This window comes from Prinia subflava, chromosome 7 (genome assembly GCF_021018805.1).
Source record: "Prinia subflava isolate CZ2003 ecotype Zambia chromosome 7, Cam_Psub_1.2, whole genome shotgun sequence".
Lineage (NCBI taxonomy): Eukaryota > Metazoa > Chordata > Aves > Passeriformes > Cisticolidae > Prinia > Prinia subflava.
In genome coordinates, this window is record NC_086253.1 from 16,181,243 (window position 1) to 16,207,450 (window position 26,208).

The 26,208-nt window shown below is 40.1% G+C and overlaps 1 protein-coding gene across 3 annotated transcripts in view; it reads left to right on the plus strand.

Annotated features, from left to right (window-relative positions):
- The first annotated feature begins 1,207 nt into the window (after positions 1–1,207).
- Positions 1,208–26,208, plus strand: part of SLIT2 (slit guidance ligand 2) — a 260,009-nt gene continuing 235,008 nt past the window's right edge. The window contains exons 1-4 of one of the 3 annotated variants that reach the window (XM_063401696.1): positions 1,208–2,859; positions 4,553–4,624; positions 5,880–5,951; positions 23,169–23,240. In XM_063401696.1, the coding sequence (XP_063257766.1) occupies positions 2,684–2,859; positions 4,553–4,624; positions 5,880–5,951; positions 23,169–23,240 (392 nt within the window). In that variant the 5' untranslated portion in view covers positions 1,208–2,683. The remainder of the gene's footprint in view (positions 2,860–4,552; positions 4,625–5,879; positions 5,952–23,168; positions 23,241–26,208) is intronic. The other 2 variants (XM_063401694.1, XM_063401695.1) reach the window with 2 other exon arrangements.

The following is a 26,208-nucleotide window of genomic DNA, read 5'->3' on the forward strand; positions in this document are numbered from 1 at the left end:
TGGGCATGTGCATTTTTAACAATTTTCCTTTGGGCTCACATTCTACAGTAAGAGAAGTCAGGAGTAACTTTGTTGGCTTCCACTTCAGCAGATTAACCGAGCTCTAGAGTAGCATTTCTGAGAAGAGAATTTGTCCTCTTGGTAACGGGCAGAAAGGCACAGTAAGTAAGCCTCTTGCGGGGATTGTGCAGCCAAGACCCCAGGGAGGAAGGGACTCAGCTGGACCCAGCCATATGGAAGAAACTATAGACTCCCTTGAGCATTTCCAAACTACACCTTGCTGAAGGCTTAGTCATCCCTGCTGGGGTTCGCCATCTAATGAAAGACAAATCACTTTCACCTATTACTGGAGTCTCAAGAGCTGCTATAAATCGCATGGAACTGAATTCACAAGCAAGGAAGAACAAAATGAGTTAAAATGTTAAGATGCACATAGTATTTTCCTAGGATTGCGGAAGATGCGCTGACAATAAGCAACACATTAGGAAAATTTTTTACGAAGACTGTGTGTATTAAGGATTTTTTTTTTTTTTTTAATGGAAGCTGTTTTGTTAAGGAGCAGTGTTAAGGTTGCTACTCGACCTATTTTAATGCATGGAATAACACTTGCCTCTTTTATTTTATTTTCTAAAATAACTTGTGAGAGATTCTGGTGTATTTCACGCCAAATCTGGAACCAAAAGCCATGCCACTACAATCCTTGTCCTCTTTCCCAGATAAGACCCCCGGTGAGACTCCCAAGGCATCTCTCAAGTGCAGCCAGCGGCGTTTCAGCCCCCTCCCTCTCCAGCTAAAGCCCACAAGAGCACCGCGGAGCTCCCGCGGTGGAGCCCTCGTGGAGCGCCTGACACGCGCAGGCCAGTGACAAACTCCGCGCAGCAACTCCGCGCTCCGTGCGGCGGGGACTGAGAGGGGAGCGGAGAGGGCAGAGGGGAGAGGGGAGGCGCTCCCCGCCCGGGCTGGGGGCACGGCGTGCCCCACCGCCACCGCGCTGCCCCAACTTTCATTCATCGGCGGCGCCGCCGCGCACCCCCGCCCCGCGGGGGCCGTGCCGGGGCCGTGCCGGGCGGGCCGGGGCCGTGCCGGGCGGGCCGGGCGGGCGGAGCGCAGCCAGTGAGCGGGCGCGGGGCGCTGCGGGCGGGGCCGGGGGGGCGCGGCCAGGCCGACCCTATATAGGGCGGCGCGGGGGGCGCTCCCGGCTCCGTGGGAGCGGGCGAGGGGCGCCGCGCCGGGCAGGGCGGGGGCGCCGGGCGGCCGCGTGAGGAGCTCTCGGCGCGGTGCCGGCGGCTCGTTCGGCTGCTGGCCGCGCTCGGGGAGCACTTTCGGCGGTCGGCGGCGGGCACCTTGCGGCGGGGAGGAGAGCCGGCCGGCCTGCGAGCGGCAGTGCTATCCCATTGTTCAAGCGGAAAGACTCGGGGTGCGAGGGAAGGAGCCCGCCCGGCGTGTCGCCTCCGTTCTCCCGCTCCCCGCCGCCCCCCTCCGCCGTTTCCCTCCGCGCCGGAGGAGCGCCGCCGCCAGGGAGCCGAGGGCCGGGCTGTTCGGCACCGGCACCGACAGCTCAGGTGCACCGGCGGGATCGGGGAAAGAGGCGCCAGCCTTTCCCGAGACGCTGTGCCTCGGGGGCTCCGGGAGAGGAGGAAAGTTGCTCCCTTTCCTGCAGCAAGCTCGGGAGCTGCTGAAGTGGCCTCACCTGGAAGGACTGAGCAGTTCCCACCTCTTCCATCAGGTGCCTTTGCCGCAGCAAAGCCACGGTATCCGGGAGACCACGGGGAGCAGGATCACACCCCTCCCCGCCCCTCCCGCTCTCGCCGCACTTCGCTTGTTATCTGCTCTGTCTCGCCGTGCTCCCGGGATCACAGGAGGATCTATAACTGTGATCTGTCACCGCGGAGAAGGTCGTGGATGAACTCCCTTCCAGCAGGGCAACGAATCACTTCTCGACTCCTTATTATTATCGTGTTCTAGGACCAGCCCTTTCCTGCTAAACTTGGCTTGGGAGCGTACAGCAGGAGGGGGCGCGGGGGGTGGAGAGCCAAGCCCAACAGCATCTTGTGTGTTTGACTTTTTTTTTCTCCCCTCCCTCCTCCTTCCGTGAGACAGTTTGATGAATGCCTGCGAGAGGGGTATGATTTGCTGAGGCGCCTGTGGCAGGGCGGTGTGTGCGCGGTGTCAGCCCCGCCGCCGCCCCCCGTGGGGCTGTGAGCGGCCCGCGGCGGGGGACGCGCGTGGGAGCGGCTGCAGCGCTGCGCGGGGAGCGCCGCTGGGGCGGAGGGCGCTCCGCGGCCTCTCGCCGGGGGCTCCGCGGGCAGGCACGGCTTCGAAAGGGGCGAAGAGGAGAATAAGTAGCTCGCCCAACTCCGCCGCACCCTGAGCCCCTGGGCTTGCTTCGCCATTGCGGGGAGCGTGTGAAGACGAGACCCCTCTCCCAGCCACCGACGGGCTAGCGAGGGACGGCCCGGGCGCGGCCCGGCGCCCAGCGAAGTTGCCTTCAGCCGCGGACCGGTGTCACCCGCCACGCTTTGCCGGGGTTGTTTTCTTCACTTGGCTTTGGATAGAAAAGACTTCGCTGTCTCCGCACCCTGAAAGTTGCCCGAGCGCTCCCCGCGGCGAGGAGGAGGGCGGCGCGCCCCGCGCCTCCCCGGGGCCGAGGCCGGCGGGCCCGGCCGGGCTGCAGCGGGCGGTGATGATGTGCGGCTGGGGGAAGCTCACCCTGTCCCTGGGGCTGCTGCTGGCGATGGCGGGCGCGGTGGCGCCGCAGCCGTGCCCGGCGCAGTGCTCCTGCTCGGGGAGCACCGTGGACTGTCACGGGCTGGCGCTGCGCGGCGTCCCGAGGAACATCCCCCGCAACACCGAGAGGCTGTAAGTAACCCGGCCGGGGCGGCGGCGAGCGCCCCTCGGCCCCCTGCTCCCTTCAGGGCTCCCGCCGCTGTCGGGCTGAGGTGGCCCCCGGCGCCGGCCTGGTTTGGGGTCGGGACGCCCTTTGGGTGGGGGGTTGCTGTTCCCTTCTGCTGCTGCCGCCCGTGCCCGTTTCACAGCGATGCGGAAAGAGGTGGGCGCTGCTCCCAGGCGCTGCCTTTCATCCCGGGAAGCTGCGGTGAGCAGCGCGGTTCCCGCCTCCGCGGGGAGCGGGGGCGGGCACCGCCGCGGCCGAGGGGCGCCCCGGGGCGGCGGCGGAGCGGTCTGTCCCTCGGCGCCCATTTCCCGTCAAACTTGGCTAGTAGGGCTCGCCTTCCCCCGGGCAGAGGCGGGCCGCGCTCCGCGGGCGCGGGCAGGGAGGCCCGGGGCGCGCAGCGCTCCCTCCCGCCGCGGAGCCAGCGCGCATCGCCCGCGGGCGAGGGCACGGCCGTGCGATAGCCCCGCTCGCAGGGCACCACGTCCTGCCACAGCGGTGATCCCCCCTCCGCCCGCGGCTGGGCTGTTTTCTCTATGTGGCCGGGTGTTTATCGTATCAGGCTGCCTCTCAGAGGGGTCCTAAGAGTGGAAGTCGTGTGCATTATTTTTCACTCTCTGATAAGTCACTCAAATGTTGGCATGTGCACGCACGTCTGGAGTGGTGAATTTCACTCAGGAAGAGTATCAAGGACAAATTGCTCCTGAGACTCATGTGGTTTCTTTACAGTGGTGTTTTGGCCAAATGTGGTGTAAAGCACTAAAAGAAATACTACTTTTTATCTTTTTTTTTTCTTTTTTTTTTTTTTTTCCTGTAGCTACTTTGGGAATGAGCTGTAATTGTTAGAATACCATTTCCCAAAGATTTATCTCTGAATTGCCAAGTGTGACTTATCTGTGTGTGATTGGAATTAAAAGATGTTTGTATCTTAACTCCAAAAAAGTTATGAAAAAGGTGCATATACTCTAGAAGAAAAAGTAGTATAGAAGTACGATGAGAAATACTAGGGCCTAAATACAGGTTTCTGTTGCTCCTGAACTTGCTTTGCATTCTGCAGTCAGTATAGCTTCCTGTGCAGCAAGTGGAGAGCTTAGCGTTGATAAAATCCTATTTCCCATCACTTACTCTAACAGCGTTAACACTTGTTTGAAACCTAATGTTTGTTATAGGTAGCTAAGCCCTATGCCACCTTACTGACCATGCTGGGAAATCTGAAAATTGCTTGAAATGATGAAAATTGTCTTTTTTTTTTTCAGTCACTTAGTTTTTGTAACAGTTAAATAAAGGTTCGAGCATATATATGGATATGCCTATAGGTACTAAGTTTTTTATGGTTTTCTAAACGCAGTTATAACCCCATTCATAGAGTCTTGGGCTCTTCTATTGGTAAAGTTTGTAGTTAAATGTGAGCTTTGTAATGGCAGGCAGAACTGACTTTCCAAGACTCTCCTGCTACAAAGTTTCAAACTACTGTATTCAAGGTAAATAGTATTTCAGCTGGTTGGAAATCAGGAACTCACATGGTATTAATTGTAAGAATGGTTTGTTGCATTCATTTATGTCTCCCAACTTCTGAAAATGCTGTGCCCATGAAAACAAACAAAACAATTTAAAAATAGTTTTGAATTTTTAATTTTGCTGCTTACAAATTATTCTTCCTAGGGATCTTAATGGAAATAACATCACGAGAATCACGAAGACCGACTTTGCTGGTCTAAGGCACCTTCGAGTTCTGTAAGTTTTCTCTTTCTCTCACTGATAACTTTTAGGACTGATGCTACAGCTTGTAGTTTCATTTCAGTTCACTAGCTGGATGGGTTATCATTTTTTTAGCTACTGTATTATGTATTACAGTATCTGAACACAAAACTGCTGTGCCACGTGTTATACACTGTTACGCACAAGTTAGAAATTCCCCTAAATAAAATTTGTCTATTTTTTTTTTAATCTCCCCTTAAGATTATGAGAACTTGAAGACTCAATTTAGCACATAGCTTACAAGTAATTGAGTTGCTAAAACTGGTTGAATAACCATTGGAGTTACTTCAGTTTAAGGCTGTGAAATTTATAGTTCACACTGAAAATGGGTACTCTCAACCAGAACTATGAGTTGATTAAGAAAAAGTTATTCCTTTACTGAATGTAAAAGCAAGTCCCAGGTGATTATTATTGCTCTTCTGTAGTTTCTGAACAAAAAGGAAACAATTTACCACTGAAGTTGAGGAAGAAATTGTTTGGTCGGTTTGTGTGGATGGGTGTTTGTTTGGTTTTTAAAATTTGTTTTAAAAAAACATGCAAGCATTTTTGAGGTTTTAAAATTTGATAGCAGTTTGTGGGGTTTTTTGGTGGGTTTTATTTGGTTTTTATTGCTTTGTTTTTGGTTTGGTTTTTTTTGTTGCTTTCTGTAGGAAATATCTAACTACTTAGCGTATTTGTTACGGCTAGTTTAGTTTGAGCAAGCTATCTTGTAAAATCCTTTTCCTTTTCTCTCTGAAGTAAATATAACATTGTAGTAATTTTTAAGTTCCTTACAAAACAGAGATACTCTTATGGTTACGGTGTGTGCAGTCTTTCACTGATGTTTCTCCCAACACCACTATTCAGAGTTTTAATTTTGTTGCTCTCATGTGAGGCCAGTATCACCTCTGTGCTGTTCGACTGGAGCCTTCCAACTTGCCGAGGGGCAGTGATGTGTGTGCGTGTGCACGCAGCCTGTAGGCATATGTGTCGCTTTTTAACTCTTTAAATAAATGAGAAAATGTAATATCAATTTCTGTTCTGTTTACCAAGGCTTGTTTTCCTTCTTTTGGGTATATGAGTCCATGTAAATTGTTGGTGACAGGGATACAGAAGGTTGAAGTGGATGTCAATCTAGAAAAGCTGTTGGATTGTTTTAAAGAATATGTGGTTGCCTTTAAATGACCATTGTTAATGCAACAAGTTATCTCAGAGTTATTAAAACTTACATATAAAAATTTCTATATTTCAGCCAGCTCATGGAGAACAAGATTAGTACTATTGAGAGAGGAGCATTCCAGGATTTAAAAGAACTGGAGAGGCTGTAAGTATTTTTAATTCTAAAAGTATCAACTTTTGGGGGGTCAAGTTAATTGTGTGTCAAGGTACTCGGCTTCAGATTTTTTAAGTACTCTTTTTTTTTTTTTAATTTGAGACTTCTAGCCTTACTGAGAGAGAAGTAAGAAATTTTCAAGTGATATTTTAGGGACTTGGCTGGGGGGAAGCATTCAAGAGCAGCCCGGACTCAAAGTGCAAACTGCAATTGCCCCGTAGGAAATAGTTCGAATACTATAAAATATTTTCACTTTAATCTTGAATACAAAAGGACTTTTGAGAACTCCAATGCACCAAAAGAAGCCTATTCTCTGACCTGTAGTGTTAGATGTTTTATACAGTGCCTTATTGGAGGTAACTACTGGCTATAGAATGTTTTCTTCCTACATAGCAGTGGTTCAACTCTACTCCAGTTTTTATATGATGAAAGCTTTTACAAAGGCTTATAAAAATTATGAACTGTTAGTTTTCAAAAACAATTTAAATTTAGATTAAAAAAAATTGAGTACTGTGGGGAGAGGTGGAGTAGAGATGAGAGGACCTTATCTAGTGAAGTACAAACACCTGCTTGGTCACAGTGAGACCTAGAAAATCAGTAATTCCCACATTAGTTTGCAGTATGCGCCTTCTTATTTTGTTACACTTCAAAAGAAAATATTTTTAAAATATATTGTGCATCTTGGGACATCTGACTTGTTGAAAGTAGGATGCTGCTTGTTGGATGTAGTGTGGAGTCTGGAAAGTATTAATATATGTATTCCTGTCTTCATTATTAAGGATTGTAGTTGTTGCATTTTCCTTATATCACCTTTTCTTTAAGTATGTCTCTGAGATTTTGTTTAGTGTTTGATTTGCTGCTTCTTTAACTTCATAAAAATATTTCTAATTTTCTAATTGAAAAGCAGCACTAGCCTGAACATAGTTTGTCTTATTATAGCTGCTTTGTATCCACAGCTCCTGGCTGTGTGTTTAAAGCAAAAACCCCCACAAGCCATGATGGTTTGGTTGGCCATTAAGACAAAGCTGTTCAAGAGACTTAGTAACCACCAGTGTGATTATGATATTTCTATAATAGTTGAAATATTATGGACTTGAGATAATTACCTCATTTTTTCAAATAAGCCAAAGTAACTTTTTGACCTAAAAAATTAGTGTTATTATATAGTGCAACTTTTTTAAAAATAAATTTTAATGAGATCGATTGCTCTTTGGAAGAAAAACTGGCTGTGCATTTCTAAGTTGTATTAAAACACTTGATGCTTTTTTACAATGTCTTTTCAACTTTGTACAAAATATAGGGATTTAAAACAAGTTTTCCTGCTGAGGGATATATTGAAATAATATATACACATCCCTAAATTTTGTTTATGGTGTCTAGATAAAAAAAATAAACAGCACTGTAGTTTATATTGCAAAAGTAAATAAGCATATGAAACAAGAAAAAACATTGAGATCCACTCTTTCACTGTGAATGTGGTTTGACACTGAGATACCAAATGCTTCGAAAGTTTTAAAAGAGCTTTATTTCTTAATTCTTTCAAAGTATGTGATATATTAACAAATTTCAAAAACTTCAAGGCTTTTACTGTTTATTATTTCTGAAGTATAGAATTGTTTTACCAGAGAAAAATGAACTTCAGTAGTTAAAACTTACTTGCTTGATGTGTTTGTATTTTGCCATTACATTGTTTCAATTTTTTCTCTTGATTCTCCCTTGATAACTGGAAAACAATGGCTATTTTCCATTTATATCAGATACTAGTTCTGAAGAGAAATTGTGATACTTTTGGCTACTTCATGGGTTATGTTTGTTCACCCTTCAACAGGCAAACTGCTATCTGAAAATTCAGTTATTTAGACCTTCGCTATTAGATAATTTTTCTTCAGAGTTAAGCTACATCTGCTCCAACACTTGTCAGTTTTTTTTAATTTTCTGGAATTCAGTTCGTGTTAGGTGTGTGGGTGACTTGTAATTTGAATATATATGCAGGATGTCTTTAAACTGCCCCAGCTGTTGGCTAAGAGCAAATATTTCATATTTGTGGGGAAAAGCTGAGAAAATTCTTCTTGTTTACAACTGCCAAGTCCATCTGATGAAGGCACATTGTTATCTGACAACCAATTCATCTCCTTGGGATTTTGAAATCCAAAATGATTTCTCAGGAAACCTGTGGCTACTTCATTCAAGAGTTTTCTTTTATACATTAAATAGCAAGCACTTTAAATGTTTTTAATTTTTTTCAATGTGTGAGTGTAGGGTATCACATTTTCACTCCAAGTGTAATGTGCCAAGCTGCTGTTAAAGAATACCTGACACAGACCTTTTAGCAAGCAAGCAGAGGGTATAAGAGAACTTCACTGCAACTTAAATGAACTCAGTTTGATCTATAAGATTGTTTACATGTAATACTGCTTATGTTGAAATATCTTGTGCTAATGTATACAGGCAGAACTTACAAAGATATTTCCTGTTCTTCAGTACTCTTTAATGTGAACAACAGGCTTTCACAGTAGTTTCTCTTTGAGAAAAGAAATGCCCATCCCTCTAAGTGAAGTGCTGTGGGTTTGTTTGTTTGGGTGGTGTTTTTTTGTTTCTTGGGGATTGTTTGTTTGGTTTTAACTGGAATTTCAGTTAAAAAGTTTTTTTAGACCAGTAATGCTGATTTCCAATGAACTGTTTGGTTGGTTAATAAGTTACTTGTGAATACTCAATTATGGGTCTGATAATTCAAGGTTCTGGATCTCCTCAGCTCCCTTTAATGGAGGGGAAGACCTGAAATGCTTTGTAAAATTAATCTCAGAGAGCAGAAACTTTTGATCTCTTCAGAAGAGATCTGCTTAAGAATGATTTTTATTAAATCCATAAAAATCTCTCACGTGGTTTCTTCTATAGCTTAATAAAATAACAACATTTCTCTGGTATACTATGTAGGTTAGTATGTACACAAAGCTATTTAGACCTAATGTGCTCCACAGTGGGAATTTGTGTCACACCAGTGCAATTGTACAAGGGCAGTGGAACCCAAGGCTACAGTAAATACTGCTGTAACAAGTGATTATTATACAGCAACCTGAATTAAAAAAAGTTTCCAGTTTGCAACAAATGATTGCGTAGCTATGCCTGCTACTTAAAAAAAAACAGGAGGGAAGAGCAAGGTGGAAATGAGCAACTTACTAAATTTTAGGTTTGTGGAAACTTTAGTAACTGGAGAAACCCTGGTGAAGTTGATATTGCTGTAAGCCTTTTAGGCAGATACTTTGTGGGAAGTCTTCAGGTCAAACAAATGGCTCTACACTGCAGTGTTCACTCAGTTCCAGTCTCTGACAGCCTTAAAGGCTCTTAAGGGTTGAGCTCTTAAGGCTCCAGTCCAAGCCAGTTTTGTACAACACTGCCTGAGCTGCCAAGCCTCTCATAAATATGGTTTTCTTCACAGACTGGGTACTGAAGAATGGCATGGTCTGTTTTGTTGTGTAGATGCTCTGTGCGCTGAAACAACCCCCTCTGACTGAAAAATGGGCTGCATGCATTGAAGTTCAGTTGGGACAGCTTGTACCTTTGAGTACCTCCTGAAGCAGTGCTAAAAGCTCTTGGACTAATTTACAGTCTTGACATCTGGAATAATTACAGTATTTAACATCTGCAAGACTTTCTTAATTATCTGGTAACTTATATGAGCCCGTGTGCTTGAGCAGGGCCTCTGAGGAGTATGGAGCTGTTCAGTTTATGGCAAGTCCCATAGAGAAAGGATTGGATGTGGCCTCTTACATTTTGTGAACCTCTCTCACAGAGACCACAGTCATGTGTCAGCAGTGGTTTTCAATATGTTTCATGGCAGGAAGACAAAAAGGGTCAGGACATGGAGGATTTTCACAACACTTATGGATTTCCAGAGAGCACTGCTTATTATGGGGGACAAAACCTTTTGAAACAATTCCTGATGAGAATGTGAAATTAAACACTTGTTTCTTCTTTCTTCATAAAACTGTCATCTTGGGTGTGATGTTTATAATAGTTTGAAATAGTATCTTAAGAAAGCAAGACAAAGATAAACTAAAAGTTTCTACTTTATGGAAACTGACATTGTTAGACACAGCTTTAATATATATTTTTAGTAAGTGTAGGCCATTGTTATCCCCAGGTTCACCTCATTCTCTAGTGTTGCAAATACTGCTCAAAATATGTTTTTACAAGTTGCTGTCATCTGGAGGGAGGTATAAAATTTTGTTGAAGACAGCTGCCATAGACTGTTGAACCAGTTCTGTAAGAAGCTACTCATATTTAAATTCTTTTCAGTTCAGTGTACTCCAGAAATAGAGGGTTGACAGGTTTTTGAGGGCTAAATATACTCTTCACTTGTTTACAGAGAAGAGCAGTTACCTCTTCATTTATATAAAAAAATTGGTTGATAGGAAAGCTTTTCAGTCATAATTTTTCTTAGTATGCTTTTAAGGCTAGTAGTTGGGATTCTTGCTCCTCTATGCTAGGGGTATGACATGGATTAAGTATCAGAATGGGAAGAGTTTACAGCAATAGTTTCAAAACTGCTCACTTTTTTTCTTCCTGTATTTATGAATAATCCATTGAGGAAGCAGTATGTTCCTAAAAATGCTGATCGAGAGTCTGATTTTGTAGACATTTACCATGTGAATAACTTGGTTTGCATGAGTAGTCTCACTGATTACTCCTGTGAGAAAGGTTACTTGTGTGGCCTAAAAACTTTCCAGGCCAAGTCTCTATGTTTTTGATACTTGAATTAAGAGATTTTATTTTTAAAATGTCCATTTATTATGTTAACAGTTCTAAAGTGTTACCTGTATAGACTTAAAAAAACCAAACTATGGGAAAAAGAAACCCTGAAAACCAAACCACCACAAACAAAGGAAATATAAGCCACCAATGCCCCCACCAAACCTATTTCTGCTAAAAACTAGTGTGTAGATGAAATGTTAATCTCAAAGGAATAACTTCAACTTCTGAGGTGGTGTCTAAGCTAAATATCCCCACCAAACCTCCCCATGAAACAGCCCCCCTGAGCTACATGATGTGAGTAAGCTGAAATTGAGTTCAAGAAAAGAATGCTGTAAGGGTTGAATATCAAGTTGGTACACGAAGTACCTTTTAAACAGAAAGCTATCTGTTGTATTTTCATGTTTGTTACAATAAATTAGTGATGTAGAAAGAAATATTTCAAAAATTAAATGTTTTGTTATAGTTCATTGATTTTTCTAAATTTTTGCAATGCAGTTCTAAAATGACAAACTGGGGATTTGTCCCTACTTGCTATTTGTTTGGGCTCCATCTCCATAAATACATTAATACAAGTTATTCAAAGTTAACATGAAGAGAGCACTCACTTAGGTGTGTACTTACAAGTGTTTGAGTAGTACTGAAAGTCAGTATTGTCTTGTTCATGTTATGAATGAAAAATTTGAAACTTACAGATGTGCCATAGCACAGAGGGAAAAGTATATTTCAACTACATTGTTTCAAGGAAAGGTTCTTTCTACTTAGTAAACAAGCTGTAGTACTAGGTGGATTTCTTCACAGGATACAAACCAATATGTGAAATTACTGTGTGCAGCTTCAGCTGCAGCAAGGGCTTAATTGTAACTCCAATACAAAGGAGATCATCTTGTCAAAAATTGGAAATGGGCTTCAGTAAAATAAAGTGGGGTTTAGCTGTATTTCATGTATTACAGTGTTAGAGTTATCAATTTGAGCTCTGACTTAGATAAGCATGGAAAACTATTACACAGCATTTAGTAGGTTTTGAAATTATAAAATCAAAACTGACTGAGCAGTTACCATGATCTCTGAATGTATGCAGTTTTCAGAACATCTCATTTTACAAAGTTGTGCATCTCAGGGTAGACTAAGAAATAAAATGTTCCATCTAGGGTAAAAACAAATACAGTTTGTCTTGGGCATAACTGCCCACCAGGCCTGGGCATTTATCAAGGCATTAACAGCTGCTTCAAAAGAGACTAGATGAGTACTGTTCTTCCTGACTATTCTAGAAAAGGGCTATATTATGAATATATGAATAAGGGCTAATATATTATGAATATGCTCTTTCTTAGGGTGCAGATTTACTGAATCACTGATGGGAAAAAACATGCTGTCCAGAGATTAATGTGCTAACTTTTTGTTATGTATTGATGTGTGGCATGAGATTGCAGTTTTATTCTGAATTGATTTAACTCTGTCAATAAAATGTAAATTCCAAGTAGGAAAATACTTTTAAAAGGAGAGTGGCAATATTTTCTGTGATTCTTTAAGTGTGAGGTGTGTCAAGAAATTAATCCTAGACTAAGCAGGTTTGGGCTGAACTTTCTTTTTGAGTTTTGAATCTGATAGTATACAGTCATTTCAGTAACAAAAGAGAAGTGTTAGAAACCTTAGATTTCACTTGTATAAAGCTATATGATTGAAATTTAGGAGCAGGTACTTCTGGAAAAAGTGTTAAATGTCATTTGGTTTTATGATGCAGTTTTGATTTTTAGCTGAAGCAAAATATGACCTTCCCCCCCGCCCCCTAATTTACAGACACTTAGATGTAAAGGCTAATGTGGAGTTTTAGGATCCCTGGCAAAAATTCTGTGTTAGAAGTGGAACTACTATTTCAGGAATCTTTTATATCACTATCAGTCCTAAAAGCACAGCCGATAATTAACAATGTTTCATCTTGTGCTTGATTATAAATTGTCAATGATATCAGTTTTTTGAGGATAAGACCTTGAGTTATATGGTATAGAAGTTGTACCGAGCTCTTAGATTGAGGTCTTAGCTCTTTAGCTGAAAGTTAGTGTCTAGTTTCTTTTCTCACTGAATGCTGGTCTTCATTGTGGCATGCAAGTTCATTTCTGAAACCTGAGAACTAATTTTTTCATTTGGGGTACATTCTGAGCAGTTTTTACTACTGCAATTGGGAAATCCAGGTTCAGCTGCCTAAAACCTGTGGGCTTATTCACGTGCTTGTTTTTTAAGGCTGCTTGATGTTACTTTTGTTTCCTCCCTGTCACGTTGGTACTAATCATCTGTGTGGCTTCAGTCTGAATGTGTGAGCATTTGAAGAGTTAATACTTCACACAGGTATGGAAGAGTAATGAGCTCAGGTTGGGAGTACCTGGTTTTGAGCAGCCCTGGAGGGGGTGAACAGTTATCCCTTGTTAATCAGGGATGTGAAACAGCCTTCTTTTAGCTAGCCTTATGTAGTTTAAGGGCAATGCACCACGCATTCCTCCTCTCAGAACAGCGAGGAGATCGTGAATTGTGCAGTGTTAATCACCGAGGGAATGTGGGACTGTATTACATGAATTATACTGGCCATGGGTTTTTATAGTTTTTTAAGAAAAAAGAATAAAAAAATACTGCTATGGTTATTCTGTATTAGCAGGCTTTTGTCAAAGCAACATTGAATATCTTCTTTAAAAGTGTCTGTTGAATCAGACATAGGCAAAGGCTGTTTTTGAAGACAGTATTTAAAAGATTCAGTGTTCAAATGGAATTTTTAAAAATCAGGTTATAGCTACATTTTTGTTACAGAACACTAAAAAATATTGGATAAATCTCGATTTCCAAGAGCAATGTTCTTCTAAAAGCCTTTTCAATGCCCACTATTTATTTTTATTTTATTCATCTGAGTGTCTTTTCTCATGGAACTCCTTTTATGGGTCTAGAAGTCAAATTGCAGTAAGAAGTCCTGTTTGCTCTTTGCAGACCTTTTTACAAATTCCAGGGCAGGAAGGCTGTTTATTTTTCCCACATCTGTTTTGTGCTCATCCTTTGTGGCATTGTTTGCTGGATGCTCTTCTGTCTTGCTTCCTCTGAAATGGGTAATTTGCACTGTTGCAATATGGTGAAACTAAATCTGATTCTGCAGAGGTGTTTTGCCAATGTTTTTGTTTTAAATGGTGTTTTGTGTTCAGAAGCTATTTTAAATGGATTCTATAGAGCCCTGATATTAAACTTAAAGCTATACATTTTAGTTTTACTCTGTAAATATCATATTTATTTTTTGTAGAGCCAGTTCACTATTTTTTAAAATACTTATTTAATATTAGATGGCCACAGGTGAAAATTTACTTATCATCAGATTTTAATATAGCCTATTTGAAAGACTATCCAAGATGCTTCTTATTTGGATTGCAGAAACAACACTTCTATCTGGAGTTTTACAGAAACTCCAAAATGTATGAGGGATCTGGCTGCAACTTCAGTGACTCATACTTTTATATTACCTTATTTAATATGTAGAGCCTGGTTGAAACTTCATCAGAATAAATGTTTCATTTTTCTATTTTCTTTCATAGTATGCAGTTCATTGTGCTGGGTTGTCTTTAATAATAGTCTAGAGTGATATTTAAATACAACATGGCAAAGTCTCCCTTCATTTTTTTTAAGGCACACCAGCCTTTCTGACTTTAGTTTGGCAGGATGTCTGTACAGGTGCTCTAGAAAAATACTAGAGTGAAAATTTACTGTAGTAACTTCATGCCAGAAAGACAGCTACAAGCCTTTTAGGACTATCTGCAGGCTTTCTTGTCTTTCTAAACAGTTCAAACCCTAACTAAATTCCACCTGCTAGATCAGCTTCGTCTCTCCTCTTTCTTTCCCTTTTTTTTTTTTTTTTTTTTTTTTTTTTTTTTTTTTTTTTTTTTTTTTTTTTCTTCTTCTTCTTTCTTTCTTGGAAGTAATCCCAGGTATTGTCAAAATCATCCTTGTTTCATTTGATACTCGAACCTCTGTCACTTTATGGAGATTTTATATCTTCTGTTTCCTTCTCTAAGGTGTAGTGTATAGAATAGAATCCAATGAGTGAGCTTCACAAGATTGTGGAGGCTTGAAGCAGTCTCTGTAGATTGTCTAATCCCATGCTACAGGTTGACTCAAGGGCCATCAGAGCAGGTGGCTGAGGGCTGTTTCCAGTCAGGTTTTGAATATCTCCAGCAATGGAGAGTCTGCAGCCTCTCTGGGCAGCCTGTTCCAGGGTGTGACCACCCACACAGTCAAACACTCATTAGGCTGAAATACTGTTTTCCTATACTTTGATTTGTACCCATTGCCTCTTGTCCTTTCCCTGTGCGCTCCTGAGAAGAGTGTCTCAGTTTTCCTTACTTGGGATGTAAGCACATCACTTATTTATATGCATTAAGTATTTCTACACATTGAGATACTGCTGAGACTTTTCCTCTTCAGGTTAAACAGTCCCAGCTCTCTCAGCTTCTTCCAATGTGGCAGGTGCTTCAATCTGCCTCCTCAGTCATCTCAGCAGCTCTTCCTTGGACCTGGTCCAGTGTGTCCCTGTCTGTTGTAGTGGGGAGCCCAGCACTGGGCACAGCTCTCCAGATGTCTCACCAATGCTGACTGTAGGGGAAGGACCACATACCTTGACCTGCTGGCAACAATCTTATGATTACAGTGCAGGATGCTGTTGGCCTTCTGAGCAAGGGCACATTGCTGGCTTAATTTTAATTTCTTACTCCCCTGCATCCTGGGCTGTTCTCTGTGGTGATTTTTCCAACTGGTGGTTCTGCAGTGTATGCTGGTACATGGTGTTATTCTTCTCCAGGTTCAGGGCTTTCCATTTCCCTTTTGTTGCCCTTCCCAAGTTTTCTCTTCAAGCAACTCTCCAGCCTGTCCATGTCACTCTGACAGGCAGTGCACACATCTAGTCCATCAGTCATTCTTTCCAGTTTTGTATCATCTGTAAATATGCTGAGGGTGCAGTGTGTCCCATCTTCCAGGCTGTGAATGAGATTTTGAACAGTATTGGTTCCATTACTGACTCCTGGAGTATATCACTTGTGACTGTTCTCCAAATGGACTTTGTGCCCCTGACCACAGCTCTTTGAGTTTGGCACTTTGGGCGGTTGTCAGTCCACCTCACTATCCTATCTGCTTTTGTAGTCTGTACTCTGTCTGTGGGGACAGCCATTATGAATGGCAGTGTCAGAAGCTCTACTGAAGTCAAAATAAACATCTATTGCCTTCCTCTCATCTGCCAAGTTCCTTATTCATTGTAGGAGGCTACCAGGCTGGTCAGGTGTCCTTTTCCCAGTGCTAAATCCATGCTGACTGCTCCCAGTCATCATCTTGTCCTTACTGTGTCTAGAATAGAAGTAACTTCTATTTTATCCTATCACCTGCCCAGGCATGGAGATGATGCTTCCTAGCCTGCAGTTTCCTGGCTTTGATTGTGTTTTTCATGCTTTTTGGTGCTGTAGGCACTAAAATTAATAGACACTAGAATTAACAAGAATAATGAGGTAATTTTTATAGAAATATCCTTTCTGTTGAAACAGTAAGGAATACAGAAAACAGCAGCCTTAGTTTTGGTTTTGCTTTGTAGTGAAAAAAATGCTTTAGAAGGCAGAGTGAGTGTAGACTTTTGACAACATGAAACACTGTTCTGTATAATGTAGAGGGAATTGATTGGGGTAGGAGAGGAGTGTGGTAATTTTGGACTTGACATCAAACTCATTGGAGAAGGAAATGAAGGACAGAAAATACCGCAGGTTTCAAGTAGTGTACACTAGTTCAATGTAGTGGTATAATTGAGAAGTATTTTTCACTACTTCCTACACAAATAAGAAATTGGGTTTGCAGTAATGTCCTGCTACTGTTTGGAATTTATTTTTCTTTTACTGAAACAATTATTTTATATTTGAAATGAAATGGGGAATAACTTAGATATCTTTTTCAGCTACTCACTATTTAACCTGGAAAATGGAGTCCTGCTTAAGTGGTTCTTGACCTGGGGAAAACCTTCTTGGACATCCAAATGTTGTAAGAACAGCCTTGAACTTCTCAGATTCCAGTTATTACTCATGTGGATGGTAAACTTGATATTGTTAGGCTTAATGAGATTATGAGTAGTTTGACTAGAGGAATTCTCTTTGCAAAGAATTCTTAATGGAAAAACTGGCACAATCTTTTACTTAGCTCTCAGTTCTTGGGCTTTCCTCTCACTTGATGACATGCAAGTCACATTCAGAGACAGCAGTTGCCAGATGTATTGAAGTTCAGCAGATTGTGGCTTTGGACATGGGTGCACAAATATTTTCTGCCTCTGGCAGATACAGCTCTGTGTTTTTTGTAGAAAAGCAGTGTTCTGCCTTCCTTTCAGATGCAAGTCTAAGCTCTCCATAATTTCTCTGCTGAGACAATAGGATTCACTTATTCTGATGTCTGTTATTCTGACCCTTTATGTAAGAGTCATATTTTTAGGACATCATACTTAAACCAGCCCATGGAGATGGTTTGGGTGCTGTGCACTAGCTTTCTCTTTTGAGGTCTTTCTCTTTTGAGGTACTTGAATAGTTTTGTAGGTGGCTTCTGTATTTCCTGAGCTCATAAAGCCTGAACTGATGTTAGACCTTCCCAGAGGATGCATATCCCTGTAGCATCTTGGAACTACTTAAGGAGCCTTGTGGGCTCAGTTGTGAGTAGAAAGTGCTCCTGTGTGAACACGCAGAGGTTTGATTACTGACATGTTCTTCCATTTTAAATTGAAATGTAATGTAAACAGACTTTTATGCTTTAAAAGTTTATGTGTATTTTCCAAGTGAGCTTTGCTGAGCTGTTACATACTATCTTTGAATGGGTGTAATAGCTATTTCCTCTGCTGACAGACAGAAGGTGTGGATATGCTCCTGTGAAGAATAAAATTTCTAAGCTGTATGGGGCTGTGTGCTACTATGTGCAGATAATGTATTTACTTTTCTTGGCTTACTTTGAAGGAGGAAGGAAAAAAAATGAATTCTGCTGTTAATAATCTTGTGTGAAGATTCAATACTTTTTCCTGAAGCAGTGGAATAAAATGCATCTATGCCTGTATTTAGAGTTAGGGAAGTCTCTCATTCTGTATGCACCCAGTGGGATAGGCTGTTTCTAATTAAAGAGCACAGCTGATTTAGAACTTACTTGAAACAGTTTTTAAATTTGAGCTGTTCTCATGTTGTCTTTGAGGGCTTCTTTTGTCCTACAGTGTCTACAGGTAGAATTGCATCTACTTGAACTAAAACTCATTTGAATATTACATAGGTGGGACAAATTAGCAGTCTTCCATTACTTGTGAGGTGGTTGTGAAAAAGCCCAAGCCAGGCTCATTGCTGTGGTGAGCCAACAAACACTGATCAAAGTGGGAATTGTAACTGCACGTAAGGGCAGAACTTCTTCCCTGCGAGGACAGTCAAGTGCTGAAACAACTCATTTTCCCAGAGAGGCTCTACAGGCTCCTGCACCTTCTCTGGCTGTATGTAGTTGATGTAGTGGGATCAGAAACATGTTACAGTGAAGGCTGTAACAAGTCTGAAACAAATGGGTGTGAATTATAGCAATTGTGGATGATTACATTGTACCCAGTGCAATCAAGATTTTTTTCTCTTTTCCTCCTCCATGCATGATTGCTACTGGATCATAGTTATTGTGGCATGAAAAATTGAAAGAAACATCAGGATAGGTTTGTGGCATGGCCAGACTTCGATGGGTTAGGATGTGTTGCTACTGGGAATGTGCTGTCCCTGCAGTGTACCTCTGTCTGTTGTCATCCACATATACTCTGGCTGTATGCAGAAGACAAGTACAACTCAGATATATACCAATTTCAGCTAAAGTAGCCTGTTGTTCAGAACCACTAGCTCAAATCAAGCCATATTTTTTTGCTTACCTTAATGTTGTCTGCTTCAAAGCATTACTTATTCTTTGTCAAGTCTTACTTTTTATCTGCTTGCTAGTATTGAGCTGCTTTTAATGAGTATTTTCACCTGCTCATTTGTCAAAGGTATTTTTTCTTTGTCCTTAAATCCTTTTGTATACTTCTACCATCATTTTACTTTGAAGATGCTTTTCTAGTCGTTGCTGTGTCCAAAAGACTGAGCTCTGGGAATTTCAGACTGAAGTATTTGGAATAGTTTGTATACTTTAGGTAGTTTGTGGACTTTGTTTGAATTCATCATGAAGAGCTCAAAAATTTACCTGTGTAAGTTTGCCCAATCTCTTTCTAAAGATGCATTCAGCAATAGAAGAAAAAAAAAGTGTATTTGAACTGCAGCTTGAAAGGATTTTTGGTGCCTCATCCATTTATTTCTGGACTCTACCTAAGGACTTTACAGTCCAAATTATCACCATGTTAGAAGAGATTCTTCAGTACATTTTCTGTTGCTCACATCATGAATGCCTCATCTCCTCTGAGCTCTCTGCTTGAGAAACACAAATATTTGTAGCTCAGTTGGAAAACTGAACAGTCACAGAGTGGAATATCTGTATGGAATATCTGTATGTATCTCAGTATGGAATGTCTCATCACTGTTTCTTCAGTGCTTCACTTCCAGCTTCATGTCAGTTCTGGGAGAGCAGTTCAGTTGGTGAAACTGAAGTTTTTCTGGCATTGCCCCAGGGGAACCATGGCCTGCTGGGTGACTGTGCTAAGTGTCTGCCACCACACACTGAAAGAAGGTGTGCTGGAACAGTTTACAGTTGTTTTTACTCAAAGTAGCTTTAGTTCTTTAAAACCTGCAGGCTTGGATTCCATGATCCACTGTGCTTACCTTGGATTTCAGCTTGAGAGAGGAAGACATCTTTTTTTTCTTTTCCTTTTTTTCCCCCCCCGCTCATTCCTGTTGCAGTATGTTTGTGTGTTCTGGATAGATATTATTTCAGACAAAATTAAGCATCATGTCATCTGAAAAAGTGGAACTGTTGGGGAACCATGTAAAATAGTGAACCATTTTAAAATAGTAATGTCGTTTCTGGACTCCTTGTGTGACCCTTTCCAAGGATCAGAAACTCTTCATGGTGACTGTTGAATTGGAAACTGTTGTGTACTGTCATACTAGGCTGTTGTTTCAGACTTGTTCTGCATACTTTTCCCCCATTCACTTACATGTTCATATCATTTTTTTTAGATAGAACTACCTACTGTAGTCTTGAAAAATGTATTTCTGTGAAGTCTAGTTCATAAAATCTCCATATAGAACACTCAGCAAATTGACTCTTTTAAAAGCATCTGCTGTAACTTGTTAAATGTAAAGGGTAGCTAAAGTCTCTTTGTGAAGTATAGTAAAAGCTGTATTTCCCATTAATGCCTTCATTAAAATTAGTAACGTTTTATCTTCTTGGTCACAGGCAATAAGGAATAGTCAAATTTTTGTTAGAGAAAGCTTAGTTCTAAAAGAATATTCAGTGTGGGATAAAGCTATTCAAAGTAAAATATAGACAATGCAGGATTCATAAGGGATCAGTAATTTAACTTGTTTATTCCCTCAGACTATGTCTGCTCAAAAAGCAGTCTTTAGTCTTGTGAATGGCAAAGTAAAATCATGTGTTGAAACACTAGTTTGAAGTTCCAAACTCATGGGGTAGAAACTGTTGAGACACGAGGGTAATGCTATTTATTGCCAGTTTAATTAGTGCAACTTAATTTATTGTCCATAACTTAGATTTTTCTGAAAGTCTGTGGAGTGGCAGATGCACCAGTGTGTTAAAGGCATACTCAGCTGTGTGGGGTATGTGAACTACAGGTAACAACAGAAACATCTCATCAAAGCTAATAACTATATAAAATATTAAATAGCAGAGCAGGTGTTTTGCCTGTGAAGTATCCTTCTGAGGGATCCTGTGTGTCCTTGTAAGACTGCTGTTGCATTTAGTGAAAGGCAGCCTGCCTGATGAACTTGGTCATCAATTAATGTTATGTCATTGTACTAGAGAGGCTTTTATGTAATATACAGAACTCCTACAAAAACACAGATACTGAGTAATTTCATTGTGCTTTCTCTAACATCTCATCATTATTTTCTAGCATCCAAACTTAATGGAGTTATTAAGAAGTATCAACAGAGATTTTTGTCCTGGAAAGCTGATTAGAAACTGACTTTCTAGTCTCTACCCTGCATGCTTTCCCATGTGATTTTGGATCTGTAATCATGGACTTAGAGGTTTAACTCTCTGTTTAGCTAGGAGAAGCAGTGAATTAATTTTATTTCTTTTTTTACTTACTCATTTGTTACTTTGTTTAATCTTCAAAATCTTGTTGGATTCCAAATATAACTTAGCTTAAAACAATTGTCTTCTAATTCAGTTATGTGCTCTTGGCATATACTTTTATACATAAATTTACTAAAGGTCAGAAAATATCTATTTTTAAATGATTTTATTTTGAAAATGCAGTAGATGCAGAAACAGTAAAAGGTATCACTTTCTTGTATTTATGTAGGGATGGTTTTCTTCTTAAGTGGTGGTCAAATCAGAAGTCTTCCAGTAGTCATTAATTTACAGCTCTTTCTTTCATATGGAATTTTTTCATTCTACTAATTTCGACATGTGACTTGCAAGATCACAATCTAGATTTTTTATTGTTGCTGGATTAAGATTTTTCCTAAATATTAAAATGCATTAATTTAATTAATTTTTCCCTAATTATTAAAATGCATTGTCACTCATTGTCACTCTCTTATTCCAGTAGTGTAGTCTTTCATTTTCTGGTTCTTTCACTCTAAGTTTTTTTTTTTTTTCAATTTCTAAATGTGTAATTTAAGTTTCTTCTGCTTAGAGAAGTTAAGATTTCTGATGCTTGACTAACAGAAGGGAAGCTGACATTAGCACTGGAGAATTGTGGGTATCTAGAACTCAAAAAGCTGACTACTTGCTGATGATTTGAAGTGTGGTAGTTTCTGTGTGCATAAAAATAATTCTCAGATTATTTCACTCTCATCAGTAGTCACACTGAGCTTTAAGGGAGGAAAAACTAAGTGAACTAAGCCATGGAGCTATGTAAAATTTGATTTTTAATGTCTCTGTGTAAGTACATGGGAAATTCTGGAAAAACCTTTAAACTAGAAAGAGTATTATATGGAAAAATGTTTATAAGAAATTAGCCCAGAGAGGCTAAACAGACATAATTATTGAAGTTCAGTCCTAAGACTAACAAACAGGAAAATCTGAGCCTTTATGAAATTCTAAAACTTAATTTTTCAAGACTGATGCCCAGTATGTTTTTTTTCACCTTGTGGAATGTCTTGGTAGCAATTTAGTGATGTAGTGTAACCACTGTAACAATTATATTTATATATATATGTGCATATATATCTATATATCAGGTAGTCCCATGCAGTTTTGTTTCCATGAGTGCCTTGAATTATTGAGGGATCATGCATTGCAAACTGTGACATGTGATGAATTTTATGGGACACAGCAGGGTTTTTTTCCAGTAGGTTGCTTTGCTTGAAGGCAGGTTGCACATGTGGTGGATGCATTGCTTAAAAACAACCAAAGACCTGTTTTGAGCTTGATTTCTTGACTGGGATGACTGTGTGCTCCAGGGCTGTCACTTGCACATGGCAGAAAAAATAATGTGTTGTATGTTGAAGAAAAACCATGAAGATAGAATATATTTGCCTTGTTCTGTTGTCTGTGGGTACATACAGAGGGCTTTGATCTTGTCACCTCGGTCTGAGCAGCTGTGACCCTGGCCAGCATTCTCCGTGAGACTCCTCACAGGCAAATGGGCACCTTCCAGATTTCAGCTGCAGTTTTTTCTGCTGTACACTGTCTTGTGTACAACTGATCAGGTTCTGCTTTTTTAATTTAGCTTCCTCAAAGTTCCTGTCTTCATAGTTAAAGGGCAAAAAACTGCATGAATAAACCTCCTTGTAGTGCCAAATATAAGCTGTGACTCCTTGGGGTTTTTGACTTCTATTTGATCAATAATGTTTCTGTAACAGCTTCCTTTGCTTTTTAAAATTTATATAAATAGGTTATATGGATCTTTGGATTCAAGTCTATATACTCTGAAAGTATATAGACTTGATACATGCTGCCTTGAACCTTTTCGTGGTCACAAAATACCTGTCTGCTCTATTATACAAAGAGGAACGTAGAGTTGGTAAGGAATTGAATTTACGTTGCTGATTTTGTATTTTTAGTTTTCATGTTGTTTATGTAGGATAGAGTCCTCACTTAGTGATTGGTCCACTCTGCAGAGATTCAAAATCTTTCATAAAATAGGTAATATGGTCTGTTGGGGGAAACCAGAAAATGTAATTAGTCCATGGTAAATTTACTACTGGACCATGTCTCCGCTAATGGACCTTTCTGGTCTTTAAAATCAGCTTGTTACAGCACTGGGATTCCAACTCAAAGTGGTTGCATTGCATTGCTGTAGCATTTGTAATTTAACACAACTTTTTCTTTTTCTTTCCAAAGGCGCCTAAACAGAAATAACCTCCAGTTGCTTTCTGAGCTGCTCTTTCTGGGGACGCCGAAGTTATACAGGCTGTAAGTAGGCACAGCCCTATTCTTTGGGAATATTTGGATTTGGTCTGTTATTGTGTCTTGCTTTAGAGTTTTTACCTTTTGCCTCACATTGGGTTAAAATGTCTTGGAACATAGGTATTTTGTTTAAACTGAGTACTTTCTCTGACTGCTTTGCAACCTTTTTTTAGATTTTATAGTACATCTAGGTCAGACACTGGTACTTGTATGAGAATATTGTCATTACTTCTGTAAGGAAGTTTTTCTGAAAGAATACTTTGATTTTTCTTTTCTCCTGTTTGGGATTTTTAATTGTTTCTGTGTTAAAAGAACTAAAAAATGCCTGTGGAGATTCTGACCCAGAGATGTAGCACTAGATAAGCACTTTGGTTTTGTGATCTGCTTTTGTGACTATACACACTTGGCCAGAAAAATGATAGCATTGGCAAATACTAGGTCTGTAAAGAAGTCCTGTGTCCCTTCATGGAGAAAACAAAGGTAGTAACTCAAGCTCTGGGAAGAAAAAACAATTAAATGCTTTACCTTAAGTGAAAATGACAACAAATCGAGGAACAAGCGTTTTGTTTTGATTGTATTACTTAGTTTGATAATGTTTTACTCTAGGCAGTATTTAAAAATACATGGTTTGACCCATTGTCCTTTCTAAGAAGCCACTTAATTCTGTTGCAGTTGAAATGTGGAATAAAGTTTAGAATCTAGTTTATTTGAACAAAATAAATGGTATGGTAACTTTCAGTTACAGTATAAGTTATGGAAAGGATAATACATGACATGCTTAAGTAGGCTTCAGCAAGTTGTACCAGTTCAGCCTGTTTTAATTTTTTTTAATATGTTTGATACATTTCTTCAGACTCCAGGTGAGATTTCTACCCTCTGAATTGCTGTTTAATTCTGGGTTTGATCGCTTGTGTGCTTGGAAAAGAAAAATGAAGTTGGAGGAAGGCGGGATTCCTCTTGTTTCCACTTTAGTATAGCGAGTTACGTTTGAGAACAAATGTGATGCTTTTATTTTTAGTAGATTTTTATTTTACTATTGTGAAATAATAGTTCTTTTCTCCCTTCTTGTAGCAATATACAATAGCAAATTACTCCTATTATTATAAACGTTTATCTTTGGGTATTTTGTTTTATTCCATTGCCTTAGATGTATACTTTGTTTCCAGAAATTCCCTGTAGATGTAATGAGTTGTTAAATGACTAGGCCAGAAAGTTGCTGAAGGCTTTTTTCCTGACAAACAGAAATATTTTGCTCTGCTGTAATATTATAATTTATTCAAATATGGTATTATATATTAAAATTTGAGTCTCTTATAATTTCTATCAGCTGGGATAAAGACATTGCTATCAGGAAAGAAATGAAAGGGATTTATGATCATTTTATTATTCCACCTACAGTGTAATTGTTGCTACCTAGTTTCATATAAAATAGAAATGAGCCATAATTTGCAGGCAAAAAATAGATACACTCTTCAGTCAAAATCATATTTCAATATATTTATTTTAGAATTGCGTATTTGAGAGATGCTAGTCTTAAATCTATAACGTCCTTTGACATAAACCACACAACTGCTCATAGCGTATATGGAGGAAAGTAAGAGATCACTGGCTTCACAGTATTAAATTTCCTCTGCCTAAGGGTTATTGTTGATCAGACCATGAAAGTGAATGTCTGGTTATAATGTATTCATGTTTAAAAGAAAATATGAATGATAGTAAAAAACTTCAGCTGCTTAGCACTAAATTTGTAACTAAAAAATGCCAGGCCAGCAAAGGCACTGATGTTACTTGAATGTTTGTGGTCAGTTTCAAGATAATATCTAGCTTGTTCCCTTTGAAGAGTATAAAGTGATTTGTTTTTTTTACATGTATCATTTTATATGCTTAGATGTATTTACATCCAAAAAAAAATTTTTCCAAGGAGAATTCAAGTTCTCTAAACATGATCAATAATGCATATATATATTTTGCTTTGGGTTTGGTATTTATTTTTGGCATTTAACAGCTAATCAAACAATGTGTGTACTGCGAGGTTTCAACATGCTATTGAGCTCCTGTGAATAATAATTACCATTTGACCCTTGGCTGTAAATGAGATGCCAGGTGAAGAAGCACATATGCTTGTTGTGTAGGCTAAATGCAATATAAAAGCAAGAGGTTACAGTGTATATGAGTTATGATTCGACACAGTTGGTTGCCGCCAGCGGCCGGCTATGCTTTCCCTTTGCTGTCTGCTCCAATTTCTCTTTGGACGGGTTGAGAGAGCACTGTGTGTTCAGGTCAAGATGTTTGCCTAGAAATAGTAGTACAGTTGCAGCTGTGTTTGCTGGAGCAGGAGACTAGTTTAAATAGCATTACCATTTATCCAGTCCATTAACAGAACTCTGTAAAATAATACCAACTCTGCATAAACTACAGGACAGTGTAATAAAATTACAAGCACTTGTTGACAGATGGGAAGTGTAAGTAAAGGAAAGCAATAGGTTGAGAATTTAAAAGAGACAGTGCATTATTTTCTGTGTCTAAAGACACTTAATTTCAAAGGTAGCTAAATTATTTTTCAGGCTACTTTCTTTCCCATTTAGGAGCCTTCCAAGAAATCTCCTGGAACTAGTTAAAATGGATAATTTTAGTCAAAACAAAACCTGATTTTCCCATTAACAGCTATCTACAAAGGTGTTTTCACATAAATATTTCAGTTGGAAGTAGTTAATGCTAAAAATAGTATGAAGAGTGCTGTAGGGTATATCAGTCTTACCTTGCAAGCACTCTCTCAAAGCACAGTGTACATAAAGCTCTGTTTTGATGCAATACCATTAAAATAAAGGTGCTGTTGGAAATCTCCTGGGATGATAATAGAAGTTCTTGCTCAACAGGTAGTATTCCTGCAAGGAGGGGAATTCTTTGGTGACCTGTGTGCCCACTCATGCCACTTTGTGTAGTGTCAGGGATGGTACCTTAGCCCAGAGAATGA